This window comes from Chanodichthys erythropterus, chromosome 23, assembly GCF_024489055.1.
Source record: "Chanodichthys erythropterus isolate Z2021 chromosome 23, ASM2448905v1, whole genome shotgun sequence".
In the NCBI taxonomy this organism is placed as follows: Eukaryota; Metazoa; Chordata; class Actinopteri; order Cypriniformes; family Xenocyprididae; genus Chanodichthys; species Chanodichthys erythropterus.
This window is the reverse complement of record NC_090243.1, coordinates 9,493,130-9,511,988: the sequence shown is the minus strand read 5'-3', so window position 1 is coordinate 9,511,988 and position 18,859 is coordinate 9,493,130. Positions and strand designations below refer to the sequence as shown.

Below are 18,859 nucleotides of genomic sequence, written 5' to 3'. Positions count from 1 at the left end.
ATATATGTGAGTATCATCGACTAAAAATAAAAAAAACTTATAGGCTATTTACCTCAAGAAGGGAGTTTTTTTCAACTTATAGGCATATATGTGTCTCATCGACTAAAAATAAAAAAAAACTTATAGGCTATTTACTTCAAGAAGGGAGTTTTTTTCAACTTATAGGCATATATGTGAGTATCATCGACTAAAAATAAAAAAAACTTATAGGCTATTTACTTCAAGAAGGGAGTTTTTTCAACTTATAGGCATATATGTGAGTCTCATCGACTAAAAATAACAAACTTATAGGCTACTTACCTCAAGAAGGGAGTTTTTCAACTTATAGGCATACATGCGCGTCTCATTGACTAAAAATAACAAAACTTATAGGCTATTTACCTCAAAAAGGTATTTTTTTCAACTTATAGGCATACATGTGAGTCTCATCGACTAAAAATCACAAAACTTATAGGCTATTTACCTCAAGAAGGGAGTTTTTTTTTAACTTATGGGCATACATGCGAGTCTCATCGACTAAAAATCACAAAACCTATAGGCTATTTACCTCAAGAAGGGAGTTTTTTTAACTTATAGGCATACATGCGAGTCTCATCGACTAAAAATCACAAAACTTATAGGCTATTTACCTCAAGAAGGGAGTTTTTTTAACTTATAGGCATACATGCGAGTCTCATCGACTAAAAATCACAAAACTTATAGGCTATTTACCTCCAGAATAGAGTTTTTTCAACTTATAGGCATACATGTGAGTCACGTTGACTAAAAATCACAAAACTTATAGGCTATTTACCTCAAGAAGGTATTTTTTCAACTTAGAGGCATACATGTGGCTCTTATCGACTAAAAATAAAAAAAACTTATAGGCTATTTACCTCAAGAAGGGAGTTTTTTTTTTAAACTTATAGGCATACGAGTCTCATCGACTAAAAATCACAAACCCCTTTTGATTTCGTGAGTCCTTTAAAATGCCCCACTAATTTAGGCCTGTAACTTAGCTAACGACTTTTAGACTTATGCAGAAGTAAAACCAATCGATACATGTATGAGTTTAAAAATGTGGTTTTATGTTATACAAGACCAATGACTGACCAACCGAGACCGGCAAATAGAGATTTGGCGCCCTCTTCTGGTAAAATTAGAGAACGTCAAAGAGCCAGTTGAAAGGTAAATGATAGTTCTGTAAAACTATGATTTGGGCGTCCAACCAAATTGTTTATAAGCAGGCTTTTATATATATATTTATTTTCTGAAAATACAAAAATGTCTAAATATTATAAACATTAGCTATACATTTAAATGTTTCTACTTGTATGTCAGTATTCTTTACGTATAGTGAACCCACGCACAGGCAACACGATTCATGTCTTCTGTTTTATTGGGGCTAGTTACTGTTTAACATCTCCACCCAACTTTCAGTTTGTTTAGTAAATCGATCTAATGAGAGGCTCCCCCAACACCACCAAAAGTATTATCCAATGACATGTTAAACACTTCATGTACTCGCATTTGCTCTCTGTAACAGCAAAACATATTTATTAGCATACAATTTTGAGCCATGTTCGTGTGAGTTTTGGTGGATTAATGCAAATCGTTGTTGGACGTGGAGAAGGTAAGACCAGATAGTTTTGAGTTGCAGTCATTCAATCGTGGGCCAGTTAAAGAAAGAAGGAGAAAAAAAAAAAATAATAATCCGTTAAAATGTTTGTTAGGAATTTAAAGAGGTCTTTACTATCAGAGCCATAGAGAGATATATATGGCTCTGCTTACTACTAACCTACATGTAAAAATATCGCTCAAGTTGAAGTCAGGCTGTGACGTCAACATTCGTGTCTTTTTTATTTTTATATTTCTTATTAACAAATATAAATGTAGCCTTTGTGTTTCTTACATAAAATGTACAGGATTTTAATTTGTGAGCACAAATAAGCAGTGCTTATATTGAATTATTAGTGTTATATCTTAGAGCTATGTTGTTGAAAAAGGTTTCAAATATGCTAAATTCACGTTCTCACAATTGTTTTTGCATTGTAAATAAGTTCCTTTAAAAGGTTGCATTTTTCATGAAAACATGCCATCATACTATATTCTTTTAGGTCAGATAAATATTTCAGTTGCCTAAACAAAAAGTCTTATTAATGGCTTTTTTAATACAAAACTGAATGCAGGCTATTAACTTGATACTGCAAGTTTTTCCCAGTCCTGGGGTGATATTTTACTTCCACGCAATTAGTTTGACCTTGAATTTACTTTATTTTTTGATATTGTATGATAGGTCAACTAAAATAGAGTATATTGCAATATGATGTTCTCTGTGCATTGTAATTTGTTAGTAAGGTGTAATGCAATTTATTGAAAATAGAGGGCATGAAATAGATGCCCTAACTCTTGTCACGTGAACATTTGAGCACTTCCTCATTTAAACATTGTTTGTTGGAGTGAAGTTAAAATGTAACCTGTGTGGTGTTGCCTCAAGAGTATCCATGTGCTTACTGAATCTAATATCATGTCTGTTTTATTTAATATTTTATATCTTTTATTTTAATATTTTGTTGTCTTTTTGTTTTCTGCAGTTTAGTCTACAGAAAACAGTACTCACACTTACAGATCTTTTAAAATCTAACAAACTCTTAGGGAAACCAAATGGCAAAGTATTTCATTAAAGTTGAATGCTTTAAAAATTATATTTTCACCAGAGACACTTGTTTGGTTTCCTTTATGCCTTTGCACATATATTGTACAGGGCTGTCGGTGCTGCACTGATGTCTTTTTTTGTGATGTTTTTATTCTTATTTCGTCATAAAATTATTTTTTTGTTGGGTAAACTCTTAAAAGTGATAGTTTGACTAAAAGCGACACTCATTTCATTCCAAACCTGTATATGGTTCTTTCTTAGAACACACAAACATTGGACCCCATTGACCAAAATATATTTTCTTTTGTATTCTGCAAAAGAAAGAAAGTCATACAGGTTTGCAAGGACATGAGGGTGAGTAAATGATAGAATTTAACTATTTAGTTATGAAAAATGGCTCATCAATGACATTCAAATAATTCTTCAGTGTCTTGAATTTGTGTCAGACAGATGTCTGTAATAATCATAGAATGCAACAACTGCTGTAACTGAGATACCTCGTTTTTAAATATTAATTTAGTAAATTTTGTATTAAGCCATGACATCTCAAGCTGAGAAAACCCCATTGATTTACAACAGAAATATCAATATCCTTGTTTACAAAAGGAAGCTCCTAGTTCTCCTAGTGTGCCTTTATAAATGCATTGTTCTGCAGTCTTTGCCATTTTTTGGTTATTTGATGGTGCATTACTTTGTCATTTTGCCTGAGAATAGGGCCTGTTGGTTGGGCTGCACCACTAAAACCTCTGGTTCCTTTCTGGAGCAAATGGGGAATACTGTTATCTCTTCATCCTTCTGATAAGTATAGGATAAGGGGAGAAGATAAGTTCTGTGCAAGGAGGTGAGGAGTCTTGGCCAAGGCTCCTCCCTTGTCTTAGAAGATGACAAATCAGCATTCTGAAGAGATGGTCAACCTAAGGCTGCTCTCAGTTCTCTCTCCTAGAGACGCTGTCCCAGGACGACTTGAAGTAGAGATAGCAAGGCAGGGATGAAGTTTTCACCAACTCCTCTTCCTAAATCTTTGTTAGACATGGATGTAGCCAATTACTGCGAGGGCCTAGACCCGACCTATAGCACACTGGGCTTTGAGAATGCTGAGGTGCTTTACTGTGGTGGTGAGTGCTGTGCATTTTGTCCAAAATATGTTTTTAAGTACTTTTGAAGCAGATGGGGTTGATGCTGTTGGACAAGTGATCATTCTACTCGAATTTCTTGTTTGCTATAGTGTGGTTACTGAACTGTTAACTGAATTAGTGTCAATTCTAACTGATGTGGGTGTTAATTTGGTTTAGTGTGACTTGACTTGGACGTGTCTGGAGGGGACGGACGCCATGTCATGGCTGGTTTAATAGCTGTCTGAACTGTCTGGAATGATTTGTCCCAGCAGAATCATTTACCTCCTAAAAGAGATAACTGTTAGCTAACTATTTTGAAAGTCTTTCCATTCAGTTTAAAATTCAACAGAGGGTTTCACTCAAATCCTGAGAAAAGAGTTCTGAGTCTCAGGATTAGAGACAAAGTTCTCCATGGGTTGATAGGTTGGGGAAAAAAAGACAAAACGGGATATATTTAAGTGCAAGTTTAGTATATTTTGTACAACTTTAACGTTAAAGGGATAGTTCACCAACAAATGATTTACTCACTCTCATGTTGTCCCAAACCTGTATGAATATCTTTCTTCTGTTGAACACAAAAGAAGATATTTTGAAGAATATGGGTAACCAAGGAAAACAAATTATGGAAGTCCCATTAACTGTTTGGTTATGATGACAGAATTTTCATTTTTGGAGGAACTATCCCTTTAATTCAAAACAAGAACAACAATGAACTTGTATATTTTGAGGCGTGAAAGGATGTTTGTCTCATGATCTTATTTTGTATTTTTATTCCAAAAAATCAAAGTACATTTATTAAAGGGACAGTCACCCTGGGGCATCATGGGAAATGTCTTTGTCAAGGGTGCATGTTGCCACTTCTAACTTTTAAACCTATGTCTTTGGGTTGTTCATGGTCCATATCTTTATTCACTCTGTCATCACAATCTGATGTGATTTATCCAGTTTGGTTCTCCATTAACCTAATGCTTTATTAAAATTGCTGTAGAGATTTCTCAGTTATCTTTACAGTTCTTTACAGTGCATCTAAACACAGAGATAGAGAAAGGTCATAAAATAACTGGAATAGAAACTATTTAAAGGCAAATGCACATTCTCTGAAGGACAGCTAGACAAATAATTCTTTGGATAAACTTAATTCAGAGTTTCCTAAAATTAATTTAATGAGTAAACTTTACACACATACTTTATGTTGAGCAAATAAAAACTAAAATTAGATCTGTCATGCTAACTTGACTGAATCTGTTGCAGATAAATGCTAACTGGGAGCACTGAAAAAATGTTTTATGACATCTACTGTAACTGATTCCAAGTAATATAAAATAAAAAAAAAATTTTTTTTACACTACCGAATCATCCTCACCCAGTCCAGTCCCATGCAAAGCATACTGAGTCAAGGATTAATGCAAATAGATTGCACACAGTGAAATTAAGCAGGGTTGCATTAGCTCATTTTATTTAAATTGTGCAAAAAGCAAAACTCACATTTTGAGTTGATGTTTTCATGCAAAGTATACATTGAATATATTGTAGGAAAGGGTTTGAGATTGATTGGTCGTCGCATTCGGCTAAAATGTGTATACATCTGGGCATCCTTCAGCTTTCTTTAATCATCCTGTGCTTAAAGGCCCACTGAAGCGCCTTGGAACGCGCAGTATTATTCAATGTGTCGACATAATAGAGTGGTGCAGGTATGACGCTTCAGCTTCAAACAGCTTCAAAAAATCACGAGTGGGGTAAAACTGATGTATTTTATAGAATAGAATAAAACATGAAAGTGTCTTGAGCTGGTGTTCAGCATAAATCTTATTTCAGCCTTTTAAACATAATCCCATTCAAAAAACCCATTGACTTTGGGACGATGGAACCAGAAGTGCTAAAATGCAAAGTAATGTCATACTTTGTAGGCCAAAACGTGGAAGCGAGTTAGCATTTTTTTAGGCTTAAAAATTCATAAAAGTTATGTTCATCTGTGAAAATTATCTTGATGGACAAAACGTGTAAGTATCATAAACCTTTGTTAATCACAAAGCTTGTTTTTTGTGATAATCCAAAAGCCTATGGAAAAATTCGATTGGGTTTTTGTCGAAGGAACCAGTGTGATTCTAACTACCGGCTGGCCTACAAAGTGACTGCACCACTTATTCCCACTGAAACAGGAAGACAGGGCGACCAGCTCCTCCCCTTTTTAAAAATAGTCAATAGCGTTTTGTTTATATCACAGCTCGGCCAGAGCTGTTGAGTTTGATAAAGCCTCAGTTTCGTTCTAATCTCTAACCGTTTTTCCTCCTAATCTTCTCTATGTCACTTTTAAATATAGGATTCTGTTCAGAATTCAAATGGGTCCGATATGTTTTGTGGTCTGCACTGACTCACGCATATGCTGCGGCGGTTTGCGTGACGCTGAAGGGGCTCGCACACCAGACGCGAAGCTCAGCGTTTTTAAAATTCGAACACATTATTTTCTATGGGTGTACGCACACCGGCGGCGATATTCGGCGCCTGTCCGCGGCGCCCAGAAAACAATAGAAAACAATGTTAAGACATGTCGCGGCGTTGCGCGGCGCTGAGCTTCGCGTCCGGTGTGCGAGCCCCTTAAGGTGAAACCAGACTTCATTCGCCTCAATGGAAAGCATATTTACACTTTTCTTAATCGTCTTAATCGTTCCCTATCACCTATATAGTGCACTATGTGCCATTCACCATGTAGAAAATAATAAATGTGTGAACAAGAGACCGATTTTAGCCCCAGGTTCAGCATCTAGGGGGCGAGGCAGGATTCTAGAGAGCATTTGATTGGACAGAAAATCTGATGAGATGCTGAAGTGCAAATCATTGATCCATATTGGCGTAAGTGAGAGACTGTAAGTTTTAAAGACTTATATCTTCTAAATATGAATTTTGTCATTGTTTTGGAGCACACTAGCTTATAGATAACCGTAAGGCTAACATATTCATCCTAAAAGCCAACTTCATTTTTTATTTCATGATGACTTTAAAGGGACAATTCACCTTAAAATGGAAATTCTGTCATCATTTATTCACCCTCATATCTTTCCAAAACTGTATGAATCTCTTTCTTGTGTGAAAAACAAAATAATGTATTTTTAAAAAATGTCTCAAATGTTTTTTATCCATATTATGGAAGTCAATGGTCACCAAAAAAAATGTTTGGTTACCAATATTCTTCAAAATATCAGAAGAAAGTAAGTCATGTAGGCTTGAAACAACATGAGGGTGAGTAATTTTTGGGTTAACTATCTCTTTAATTACGCCCATAAAGCCATGAATGAAAATAGTTTTTCAGTTGTTTCATTTTAAGCTCTGTAACACCTTAACTCTGAAACGAAATACTTCAAAACATGCTCTGCAGATGTACGAAAGCCGGCAGGATAAAATTGCCTCTCTGCGACCGCACGTGCCCTTTGCATTCAAATGATGTTTTATTCTGAAATGAGAAGGAATCACTTTGGGAATAAACTAAATCAGAAGAGATTGCTTTCAACCCACATTAACATTTATCCATGAGATGTCAATCTCCATTGAGTATCTGTCTATGCGATAAAACAGAGGCTAATCCTAATTAAGTCTGTCCTACAACAGCGGGGGGCTCCAATCACTCTCAGCGCATAAAAGGCTAAAGTCCCCTGCTGCATTTCTTTTGTTGAAATGTTATGATTTTGGATGCACAAAGGAATGATTGATTTCTCATCCTTGTCTATATGAACAGAAGGGTGCCACTCTCTGTTGCATTAGAAGTTCTTTTAGGATAAGCAGCCTTTGTTCACTTATGCAGAACTCTTCCTTATTCTCCTCATTAGCTGTTATGATTGAGAGACTGAGTAAAAAGGCCGAGATTTGATAGACGTGTCGTCCTGTAGCTTTATGAGACTCACTAGGCTCTGTGTTTGTTAGCTTGAATTAGCATGCTTAGCTTAGCATCTAGAAGCTTAGCAGCAGTAAATTTCCACTATTTAGTGTTCTGGATATTCAATAGACATGATTTTCTATTTTAAAAGATCTAAAAGCCACCCAAGTGAATCATTGAGCCCTCATTTGACTGAAACCAAAGTGTTCAGGTGGCAATAATATTGTGTGTGATGATCTCAATCCTGACTGTCACTGTTGTCGTTCACAGAAAACATGCCGACAGAGCCCAACATCAGTCAAGGAGAAAATGGCGTGAGCTCCAACTGCGCAATCTGTGGTGACAAAGCCACAGGTAAACATTATGGCGCCTCCAGCTGTGATGGCTGCAAAGGCTTCTTCCGCCGGAGCATCAGGAAAAGTCATGTCTACTCCTGCAGGTATATCACACTCATACAACTCAGATGCTCACACTATAAAATGAATATTGTGTATTGAAAATCATTTTTGTCTGGGAAAGAAAGCATGTTCAGTGTTATTTTAGTATTATTTCTATACTACTATAATATTTATGAATAGCTTTTTATTTTAAATGTTCAGTTTTTAGTATATATTTAAAATACTTCTTCGTTATTTTTATTTTCATTTCCTAATTTTAGTACACTTATTTCAGTTAGTTGCCAATATTTTTTAAGCTTAAGCTTTTGATATATTTAAATTCTATTTCAGCTATATCTCAGTTAATGAAAACAGTTTTAGTTAACAATAATAACATTTTCTATTAAGAAATTCGATTTTTTTAATGACATTCTGTTGCATTAATGGTTATGGCAAGTATAAACAAACATGGTAACACTTTACAATAAGGTTCCATTTGTTAACATTAGTTAACTACATTAGTTAACATGAACTAACAATGAAAATACCTATTTAATTTCAACATTTACTAATATATTATTAATATCGGAAGCAGTATCTGTTAATATTATTTAATGAACATGAACTAACAATGAACAGTTGTATTTTTATTAACTGATAAATAAATACTAGGGTGTAACAATATATTGTATCACAATATATCGCAATACAAAACTGCAACAATATATATTGTGGATAGCGACGATATGTATTGTGTACAATTCACCCAAAATTAAAATTACTGTGTCGAGTTTACAGATTTTTTGTGTCAGTAATACATTGAACTACTGTATATTGTTGAATATAATGTATAATAATGCGATGGGGAAATATTTGTAGGTCCTGATAATGCCTATTGTCTTATGTTACCAGTAAAAAGTGGCCTACATTATTTTAAATATATCCAGTCAGTGACAGAATGCAAGCATATTCATATTTTTCTGTATTTTCAACTTCAGAATCATGAATATTTTTATTCTGGTATCATCATTGTCCTGTATATTGGGTTACCTGCACCAAGTCCAAGCCTGTTCATTTCCACCCCTCAATGTAATACCAAATTTAGTATTTTAATCTACAGTTAATGTCTTGAAGTATCGCAATAATATCATATCGTAAGTTCAGTATCGTGATATGTATTGAATCATGACATGAGGAAATACTGTAACAAACATTTGGATTATTTTTAGCTAATGTTAGTTAATGCATTAATGGGCACCAAATGGAACTTACTGTAAAGTGTTACTTATTGTAAAGTGTAAACAGTATAGCCTGATTCACAACTGAGTGAGTCATATGAGTCAGTTCTTTTTAATGAATCAGTCAAAAAGACTCACATATCAGTCTTGAACTCAGATTGAATTGGTCTAATGAATTTGACCAATTCACTGAACCATAAGCCATTACTTCTGTCATGTCAATATCAAGATTAAAAGAGAATCATTTAAGGAATGATTAAGGAACTGGAATTGTTCATTTCTTACATTCTTATTCCTTACAGTTCCCAGTTCTAATTACAAATAATTGACCAAAACACCTTTTTTTTTTTTTTAATACATGTATTGCTATACTATTAACATGGTGTTTACAAAGTTTTGCTCTTGTGTTTTGCTCTTCTTCTTTTGGGCAGGTTTAATCGTCAGTGTGTCGTTGATAAAGACAAAAGGAACCAGTGCCGTTTCTGTAGACTTCACAAATGCTTTCGAGCTGGAATGAAGAAAGAAGGTAAACATTTGATATGCATACATTTTACCCACAAAAACTCCCATTTCCCACAGTCTTGAACAGACATCTCATGGAGTAACAAGGAAGAGGGAACTCAAGTGAGTAAAATAGATGATGCCATAAAACTTGCCCTGATTACACAAGGATGTTTAGTTTATTGGATGTATAACCTTGGCTTAGACTTTTATGATGGGCGATCATGTGCTCTCCACCTCACTTTCCGTGCGTACACGTTGTTCAGGACTGTGGTCAGTTAAAGTTTTACCTCTAGCTTATGCAGGGGTTTGTACGACAGTCATTTATTATTTTTTAATTTGCTCACCATTGCTTCCCATTTCTTCTGAAAAAACATCTTAAACCAGCCTAAGATGGTTTAATGGTCTTAGCTGACTTAAAAGGATAGTTCACCCAAACATGAAAATTCTGCCATTTTCTTTGTTCTGCTGTACACAAAGGAAGCTATTTTTAAGAATGTTTGTAATCAAGCTAGTCTCGCCCCCCGTTGACTACCATAGTATTTTTATTTCCTACTATGGTAATCAATGGGGGGACGAGATCTGCTTGATTCTTCCAAATATCTTCCTTTGTGTTCAGCAGAACAAAGAAATGTATACAGGTTTGGAACAACTTGAGGGTGAGCAAATGATGACAGAATTTTCATTTTTGGGTGAACTATCCCTTTAAGCTAGTTTACCTTGGTGGCCAAGCTGGTGTCAAACTGGTCTTGCAGCAAAAACTCCAAACCAGATCAAGCAATGAGACTGGCTAAGACCAGCAAACAATCTTTGGCTAGTTTTTTTCTCAGTAGGTGTCTTCAAAATTTTTACCCAATGTCGAAAGTCTACATATGAGAAAAATCACACATATCTGTATCATATTTTTGTAAGGACAATATCTTTATGTTCAGCTGATATTTGCCAGTAGAAATCAATATAATTTATACAAAGTATCAAAAAAACAAACAAACAAAAAAAGTCTAAATAATTACATTTACATAGAGACAAGTATTTATAAAATTATTTAAGAAATTTAAAAGTAATGCAAAATACAGTAACATTGCCAGTTGGAAATATTTATGGATTTTCCCAATTCATTTATCATTGGCAGGTGTGGCAAAAAGCTAATTCTGGACTCTTTATACGTTTAATGACGTTAAAAAAAACATTATAATGAATGATTCATTCTGCCAGTGAACCCCGTATTTCTTGGCAGTGTGTGAAATTTTCTGGAAATGAGCTTGAGAAACACACCCTTCATCTTAGCTAATCAGTAATAACTCCTAACTGTTATTAGATCACTAATCAGCAAAATTGTTTGTGCTTGTTTTCAGCTGTGCAGAATGAGCGGGACCGTATCAGCTCTAGGAGGAACATGCAAGACTCACATGATCTGCCGCCAATCACAGCCCTCGCTCATGCTGAAGCTCTCTCGCAGCAGGTAAACTGTCCTATCAAGGTTAATCGAAATGCTCACACGCACACAAAAAGAAAGAGAAAGAATGTCAGTAGAAAAGGGCAGAGACACAGAAAATGAAAAACACGCATATAATTACGGTATCTGCGGCAGTAACATTTATTGCTTTTGAGCAATAAATCATTGCTATGATTGTCAATTATGGTTTAATGCATTCTGCTGGAGTCACCAAAGACAAAAATTAACCAGCAACAAGCAGGGCTGATTAAAGAAGGAAGAGAGGTTTCATCACAGTAACTCTGATGAAGTTCTGCTTAGTAGTTAATAATAACATAGAGAGATAAATAACAACTGTAATTTGCATGAGCGTTGCTTTCTTTGAGCATCAGTCAGTGTCATCAACATTTCTAATTATCTGCATGAGTACCTGTGTGAATTTTCCCAGAGAGAAGCAACAGCCTGTGCAAAAGCATTTTTAGAGGACACGGTAAATTCGTTTTTTCTCTCTCTCGTCTGTCTCTCAACAGATCAACGCCGCCAGCCCAATGGGGCCTGCTGATGTTTCAGACAAAAAATCAGCCACTATCAGTGATGTCTGTGAATCTATGAAGCAACAGCTGCTTGTTCTGGTAGAGTGGGCTAAATACATCCCAGCCTTCGGCGAATTGCCACTTGATGACCAGGTAATGGCCGTTGGAAAGCAACACTGGCTGTGCTAATTGGGGTGGCCCTTGGGTTAAATTGCAGGGCCGTTCACTGAAGCTCAATATTTGCTATTCACATGGCTGATTTAGTTTAGCCTCCATTTAGCATGCTTGTCTGTGTTGCTCTAAATTTCGGATTTCCCCCCTTGCGATTATTGTTATTAAACATGCAGAACCTTCCAATGTTTAAATATGAGTTTAAAGAATAAAAATGGCGCTTAGTTCATGTGAATTAGCTTTGGGTTCTGTATACTGTATGGTAGTGTACTACTAAAAGTTGATAATTACTTTTAGTAGTTTTTATGCATTTAAAATTTGTAGGTTTTCTGTTCTGGACTAAAACTGATGACTCATTTCGCATTATAAAGATTACATTTTGTCACCGGCAGTGCATTATTAAGCAAGATGGCAAATGTTTGGCTGGTTAGGATTGCCCAGTTAGCCCTCTGCTGGTAGAGACCATACCTACACTATGTGTTTCTAAAAATCAAGTCCATTCAAAATATTCTGACTAAAGAAGATTATACTATACTATATATAATGATATATTATTTACATATTATATATGGGTCATTGACGAATAAGGTTTTTAAAGGGTAAAAAAAACCTAATGGAGATATAATTAATTTTGAATTAATTTTGAAGTTTTATTAAGTGTTAACAATGAGATTATGTGGTTTTTATATAATTAATTAACACTGCTTTTGTCATTTTTTTTTATAATTTGTCACCAAAAAAGTCATTCGGTTTATCCAAAATTTGCTTTAACCGAATGACACTTTTGGTTATACCGAATGACGATATTTTCAAACAGTGCTAACAGGCTAATATCTAGCTAGCTAGCAAAAAGTCAAACATATTATATTTAGTACAAGTTTTTAAAATATTACAACATTTTCCATGTTTTTTGGCGGTTGTACCGAATGACCTGATGTTTCAGGACATGCGTATGAACAAGTGAAAACATGATTTTTTCAAATAGTTAAGAGAGTTAGTAACTTTTCTTCACAACCATGTGGTCCTTTGCAGGTGTCTGAATGATGTCACATCCTGTCACATGATATTGACAGCATGACTTGATCCAAAATGGTCCCTTTACATTGGTTACTCCGACATTCTTTCTCATAACAAAGCAACGACTTCTACACATAATTTTAATATCATTTTGCACTATTTTGATATATGATGTTATAAAATCATGCCAGAATAAATATATCCATTTATTTAATTTTAAGATATTTTAATCACAAATTAAATGGCTGTATTGGCCTTTGGACGGTTAAACCAAATGACCTTTTGACACTTCAAAATCTTTAAAATACCTTTATATGTAGCAAAATATAATTAAAACCTTTTGGATTGAATAAAAGTGGTCTAGTTGTACTACCTTATACTTTGGATTTCATATCTTTGTTTTTTATTATTATTATTAAGGTCTTTGGACAAAAAAAAAAAAAAAAAAACCTGTCATGTTGTTGACCCATATATATAAATTTTTGGAGTTTTCTTTTTAAAGAATTTAATACTTTTATTCAGCGAGGACACTTTAAATTGATAAAAAGTGACATTAAAGACATTTATAATATTACAAAATATTTATATTTTAAATAAATGCTGTTCTTTTAAACTTCCTATTCATCAAAGAATCCTGAAATTTTTTTATCATGGTTATCACATCAATATTAAGCAGCACAACTGTTTTCAACATTGATAATGATAAGAAATGATTCTTGCACACTAAATCAGCATATCAGAGTGATTTCTAAAGGATCATGTGACAGTGAACACTGGAGTAATGGCTGATGAAAAAATATTAAAATAGAAAACATTTCACAATAATACTGTTTTTACTGTATTTTCGATCAAATAAAATTTCCTTATAGTGCATTTCATTGTGGTACTACAGTAGGTTTACAGAAGACTTTTAAACCAGGCCTCCTTTTTTCCAGGTTAGTTTATTACGAGCTCATGCTGGCGAACACCTTCTGCTTGGTGTGGCTAAAAGGTCAATGCCATACAAAGACCTTTTGCTTCTAGGTAACTTCTAATAGAAAATCATTTTCACCTTTTAACATAATTATAGATAGCCAATTACACACACACACACTCACTCAAGCGGATGTTTTGTTTATTATTGTCCATGCAGGTAATGGCTGTGTTGTCCATCGAAACTGCCCTGAGCCGGAAATAGGTCGCGTGTCCAACCGAGTCTTGGATGAACTGGTCTTGCCCTTCCAGGACATCCAAATTGACGACAATGAATATGCAGCTCTAAAGGCCATTGTGTTCTTTGATCCAGGTATATGCAAATAAAACAGAACATCCATTTAACACCCAATATCTAACTTGAAACACATCCATACATGTTATACTCTCTCTGTTTTTTTGAACTTCTAGACGCCAAAAGCTTAAGAGACCCCTCTAAGATCAAGGCGATGCGCTATCAGGTTCAAATGAGTCTGGAAGACTACATTAATGACCGGCAGTATGACTCTCGTGGGCGATTCGGGGAGCTTTTGCTGCTGCTTCCTACTCTGCAAAGCATCACCTGGCAGATGATTGAGCAGCTACAGTTTATCAAGCTTTTTGGTCTTGCCAAGATAGATAACCTGCTGCAGGAGATGCTTCTTGGGGGTGAGTATGAGGTGAAGCATTCAATTGCATGGGCTTTTGGAGCGGAAAAATGCTTTATGATCATTTTTTAAATTAGGTGACAGCAGGTACTTTATTCTGAAACAAGTGTGCTTGGTCTTTCTCTTATAATATTACATATTGCACATATTAGCGTGTGCTATATTGGGGTACCATATTAAGACACTACTTTGTACATAATACATAATTTATTCTTTTTCGAGAAGTAGTTTCACAATCTTTTGTTCACCAGTCTGTTCAATTATTAAATCAGAGTTGGGGTTCTAAGTAAGCCTCAGGATTCTGGGAAAATAGAAATGATTCATTTTATGTATTGCAGCCAGTTATGTACTTGTATTGTTATTTGTTTTAAGTGGTGTTTATGGTACTGTAATGTATTGTATTGATGTGGTGTATAGATGTACATTGATGCAAGACAGTGAATGCTGTGGGATGCGAGACAATTTTGGAAGAAGTAGCAACAATAAAGTGAAATTGGAATTTAAATTGAAAGAAAAGCAACTTCAATTTCATGCTGATATAATATTAACAAAGACTTTAGATGTAGTAATACAAAGACGGTGCGCTCATGATATTACTATGAATGGGAGAAAGTGCAACATGTGGCGGAATACGTCCAGCCTTCTAAATAAAAGAGCCAATTGCCCCTTCGCAGGGAGTTTGATTGACAAGCGATTTAACCAATCAGAATGCCGAATCCGCCATTTTGTCCGAAAAAGCAGTCAGGAGTAAGATTAACCTTGATGGAATTAAACTTGAAAAATTATGTGTATTGACGTCTTTACGCCTTTGAAACAACATTCATTCTCTTGTTCATTCATGTTTATTTGATGCTATAAATGGATTATTAGGAAGAAATGATCGGTTTACGAGCCTCTTGAGCTGAGGCGCTACAGCAATCTGTCATGACCATGGTCACGACACATTAAAGAGCCACAAAACGGTTTTTATTGTTTGAATTTCTTAAAAAACTACACAGTTTGAAAGCTGGGACATTGTTTAATATCATAAGTAACCTGCTTTGTCTTGTCCGTCGACGTGTTGTCAGTATCCTCTTTACTCCGCGATGTATTTTTCACTGCGTGTGGACGACAGCGCCACGGCTTGTCCGACAAAGCAACAGTAACTAAGAGAGGCGGGGCTTTGCGAAGGATCAAATGGTAAAGTCATTGCGTCACTGCTGTTTTGCACACTGGTGACGCACACTTATGACTCCACATGCACATTGGCTGGTCAATTGTTTTCAGATTTAATTGGTATTTTCAAATATGAAATTTAATCATAAGCTTGGTGAACAGCTTTGGAGAATTTGGTGTTTCCCCATTTAAAGAGACAGGAGCTATACTTGCATGACGGAAATAGCTGCTCGAGAGATGTTTCAAAGATGGCCGCCGAGTGAAATTACTTGCCTTAAAAGGGACATTGATGGCTCTGTCCCGAATGGCACACTGCATGTTCACTTGCAGGTTTGCAGACTTACAATGGGCACCATGTGCACGTGTCCGTTAAGTCAAGACCTTATGGTGTTCCATTTGTCATTTTAGGTTTCAGAAAGGTGTTTGCGAGTGCGCCATTTACGGTCATTATGCACACTTGATGCACACTTTTGCCAGGCCCGCATGCCTGTGAGACTTCTTCTCGACTGTCAGAGCAGCGTTAAATCATGAAAGTATGAACTCAAGATCGCAAGGGCTTAGGATTCCATTTGGGAAAGGGCCGATATTACTCCAAATGTTCACTATGTAACTTTGGTGTCTCTATCACCATCTGTGGCTGTAAGTTGGAAGTAGCATATCTGCCACCATATAGCCAGACCTTCTTTTCTTTACTTATAGACGTGATGCAACAGGCACAGATGAATGTGGAAAACATGAAATGCTCTGTTAAATCTGACCTGACCGCTCAAAATATAAATTATTGTTGTAGGCTTACTTTAGTAAATCAGGATAACGTATGAACATAGTTTTGAGTATGGTCTTTTAAATAGTCACCCAATAATGGAATTTATTTATTTTATTTTTGCAGGTTTGACCACAGAACAACCTCACTTACATCACAATGGTCACCCTCAGGTTCCAGTAACAGGACAGACTATAGTCATTAGCTCCATACCAGGACCTGCACACTCACAGCAGATGGGTAAGATGGTCTTGTATTTATTTGTTCATAAATATAGTCAGTGTCAGCTGTTTAAATACCAGACATCATACATTAGTGAAACATTAGTGTTACTTTAGTATCATTGATATACTATTATAGTTTTTGTTAATATTTTGAATTAAATTTTATCTTTATATTTTCTTTTTTTTTTTTTTCAAGTAATAAAATGTTGTTTTATACTATAAAAATGTTTAATGACAATAACCCTGATTTGAATAATTTGCTCATGAAATACCAAGCTACTTTAAGTGCGTTTTATAGCTTTTCTGTTTCTTCAGCATCCCCAGATACCCCCATTCCATCTCCCACTTCAGTACAGAACCAGGAGGCCTATAAGCCCTCCGGCAGCCCGGCTCTCCTGCTACCGCCACAGCCCATGTCAAACAGACCTTCTCCTGAGCCTCCTCTATGAGTCTCCTCTCCAGCACAGGCCCTGTGTCTTTGTATATGTGTAAATTGTGTGAGTTAAACTCTTCCCCACCTCCAGCGCAACATATTTAACTGATCGAAAGAGAACTTTACAGACAAATTCCAAATGTATTGTCAAAGTGGACCACCACAAATTTAAAAATTTATGTTGGAAAGGTTTATAGTGTTTGTCATGCTGGCAGACCTGCTTATCAACCTACCGCTCGTAGTAACTAGTAAATATAGACAATATTCGTTTATTAATAACAAATTATTGTCAGTTACAAGAGACTTGTCAACAGTTTTTGTACTAATAGAAACTCAAGATTTAATTTATTAAGAAAATTATACTGTGACACTCAAGAAATGTTAATTTTTGCTTGAAAATGTGCCCTTTAACACAATAAATAAATAAATACTCTTTGAGTCCGAGTTGTTTTTATGTATGGATTAATTTGCATTGTTTGTTTAATGACTTTTTTTAAGTAACAGTTGGGATCATTAATATGTACGCCCCCAATATTTGCATATGCCAGCTCATGTTCAAAGTATTAGACAAGGGCAGGACGTCTGGATGTGCACAGCTGAATCATCAGACTAGGTAAGCAAGCAAGAACAATAGCGAAAAATGGCAGATGGAGCGATAATAACTTACATGATCCATGATAATATGATATTTTTAGTGATATTTGTAAACTGTCTTTCTAAATGTTTCGTTAGCATGTTGCTAATGTACTGTTAAATGTGGTTAAAGTTACCATCGTTTCTTATTGTATTCATGGAGACAAGAGCCGTTGCTATTTTCATTATTAAACTCTTGCAGTCTGTATAATTCATAAACACAACTTCATTCTTTATAAATCTCTCCAACAGTGTAGCATTAGCCGTTAGCCACGGAGCACAGCCTCAGATTCATTCAGAATCAAATGTAAACATCAAAATAAATACAATACTCACATAATCCGACGCATGCATGCAGTATGCATGACGAACACTTTGATCCATTTTGAGGGTTATATTAGCAGTGTAAACTTTGTTTATACACTGTTTAAGGCAAGCGCGAGCTCCGTGGGCAGGAGCGTGAGCATTTAAAGGGGCCGCAACATGAATCAGTGCATAGTTAATGATGCCCCGAAATAGGCAGTTAAAAAAATGAATAAAAAAAAAAATCTATGGGGTATTTTGAGCTGAAACTTCACAGACACATTCAGGGGACACCTTAGACTTATATTACATCTTGTAAAAAAACGTTCGATGGCACCTTTAAAACAGTTCATGTGACTACAGTGGTTCAACCTTAATGTTATGAAGCGACGAGAATACTTTCTGTGTGCCAAAAAAACAAAACAACGACTTTTCAACAATATCTAGTGATGGGCAATTTTAAAACATTGCTTTATGAAGCTTCAAAGCTTTACGAATCTTTTGTTTCGAATCAGTGGTTTGGAGCGGCAAAGTCACGTGATTTCAGTAAACGAGGCTTTGTTACGTCAAGTGTTTCGAAATTTCTATAGTTCACATGACAGTTTTGGCAGTTTGATACGTGATCCGAACCACTGAATCGAAACAAAAGATAAATCACATAATTTTCATTTTTGGGTGAACTAACCCTTTAAGTAAATCCAACAATTCATTTTTTTTTTTTTGAGTGTTTAATAATACATCAGAATGTGCTAAAGTTTTAATGGCAAGAAGAGCTTTTATTTTATAATTGATTACTGACATTTTCAAAATGTAGCATGCTAACACAAATGTCAATGGAC

The 18,859-nt window shown here is 35.4% G+C and overlaps 1 protein-coding gene across 2 annotated transcripts; it reads left to right on the top strand.

Moving 5' to 3' along the window:
• The first annotated feature begins 1,472 nt into the window (after nucleotides 1-1,472).
• hnf4g (hepatocyte nuclear factor 4, gamma) lies at nucleotides 1,473-17,511 on the top strand. Of its 2 annotated transcripts, none has more exons than XM_067377414.1 (10): nucleotides 1,473-1,612; nucleotides 7,889-8,057; nucleotides 9,665-9,759; nucleotides 11,090-11,196; nucleotides 11,700-11,855; nucleotides 13,826-13,913; nucleotides 14,023-14,175; nucleotides 14,274-14,510; nucleotides 16,554-16,667; nucleotides 16,967-17,511. In XM_067377414.1, the coding sequence occupies exons 1-10, from the start codon at nucleotides 1,585-1,587 to the stop codon at nucleotides 17,098-17,100; spliced, it is 1,281 nt and encodes a 426-aa protein (XP_067233515.1). In that variant the 5' UTR covers nucleotides 1,473-1,584; the 3' UTR covers nucleotides 17,101-17,511. The 2 variants fall into 2 exon arrangements, with proteins under 2 accessions (XP_067233515.1, XP_067233514.1); XM_067377413.1 differs by lacking the exon at nucleotides 1,473-1,612 and adding an exon at nucleotides 3,225-3,750.
• The last annotated feature ends 1,348 nt before the right edge of the window (nucleotides 17,512-18,859 follow it).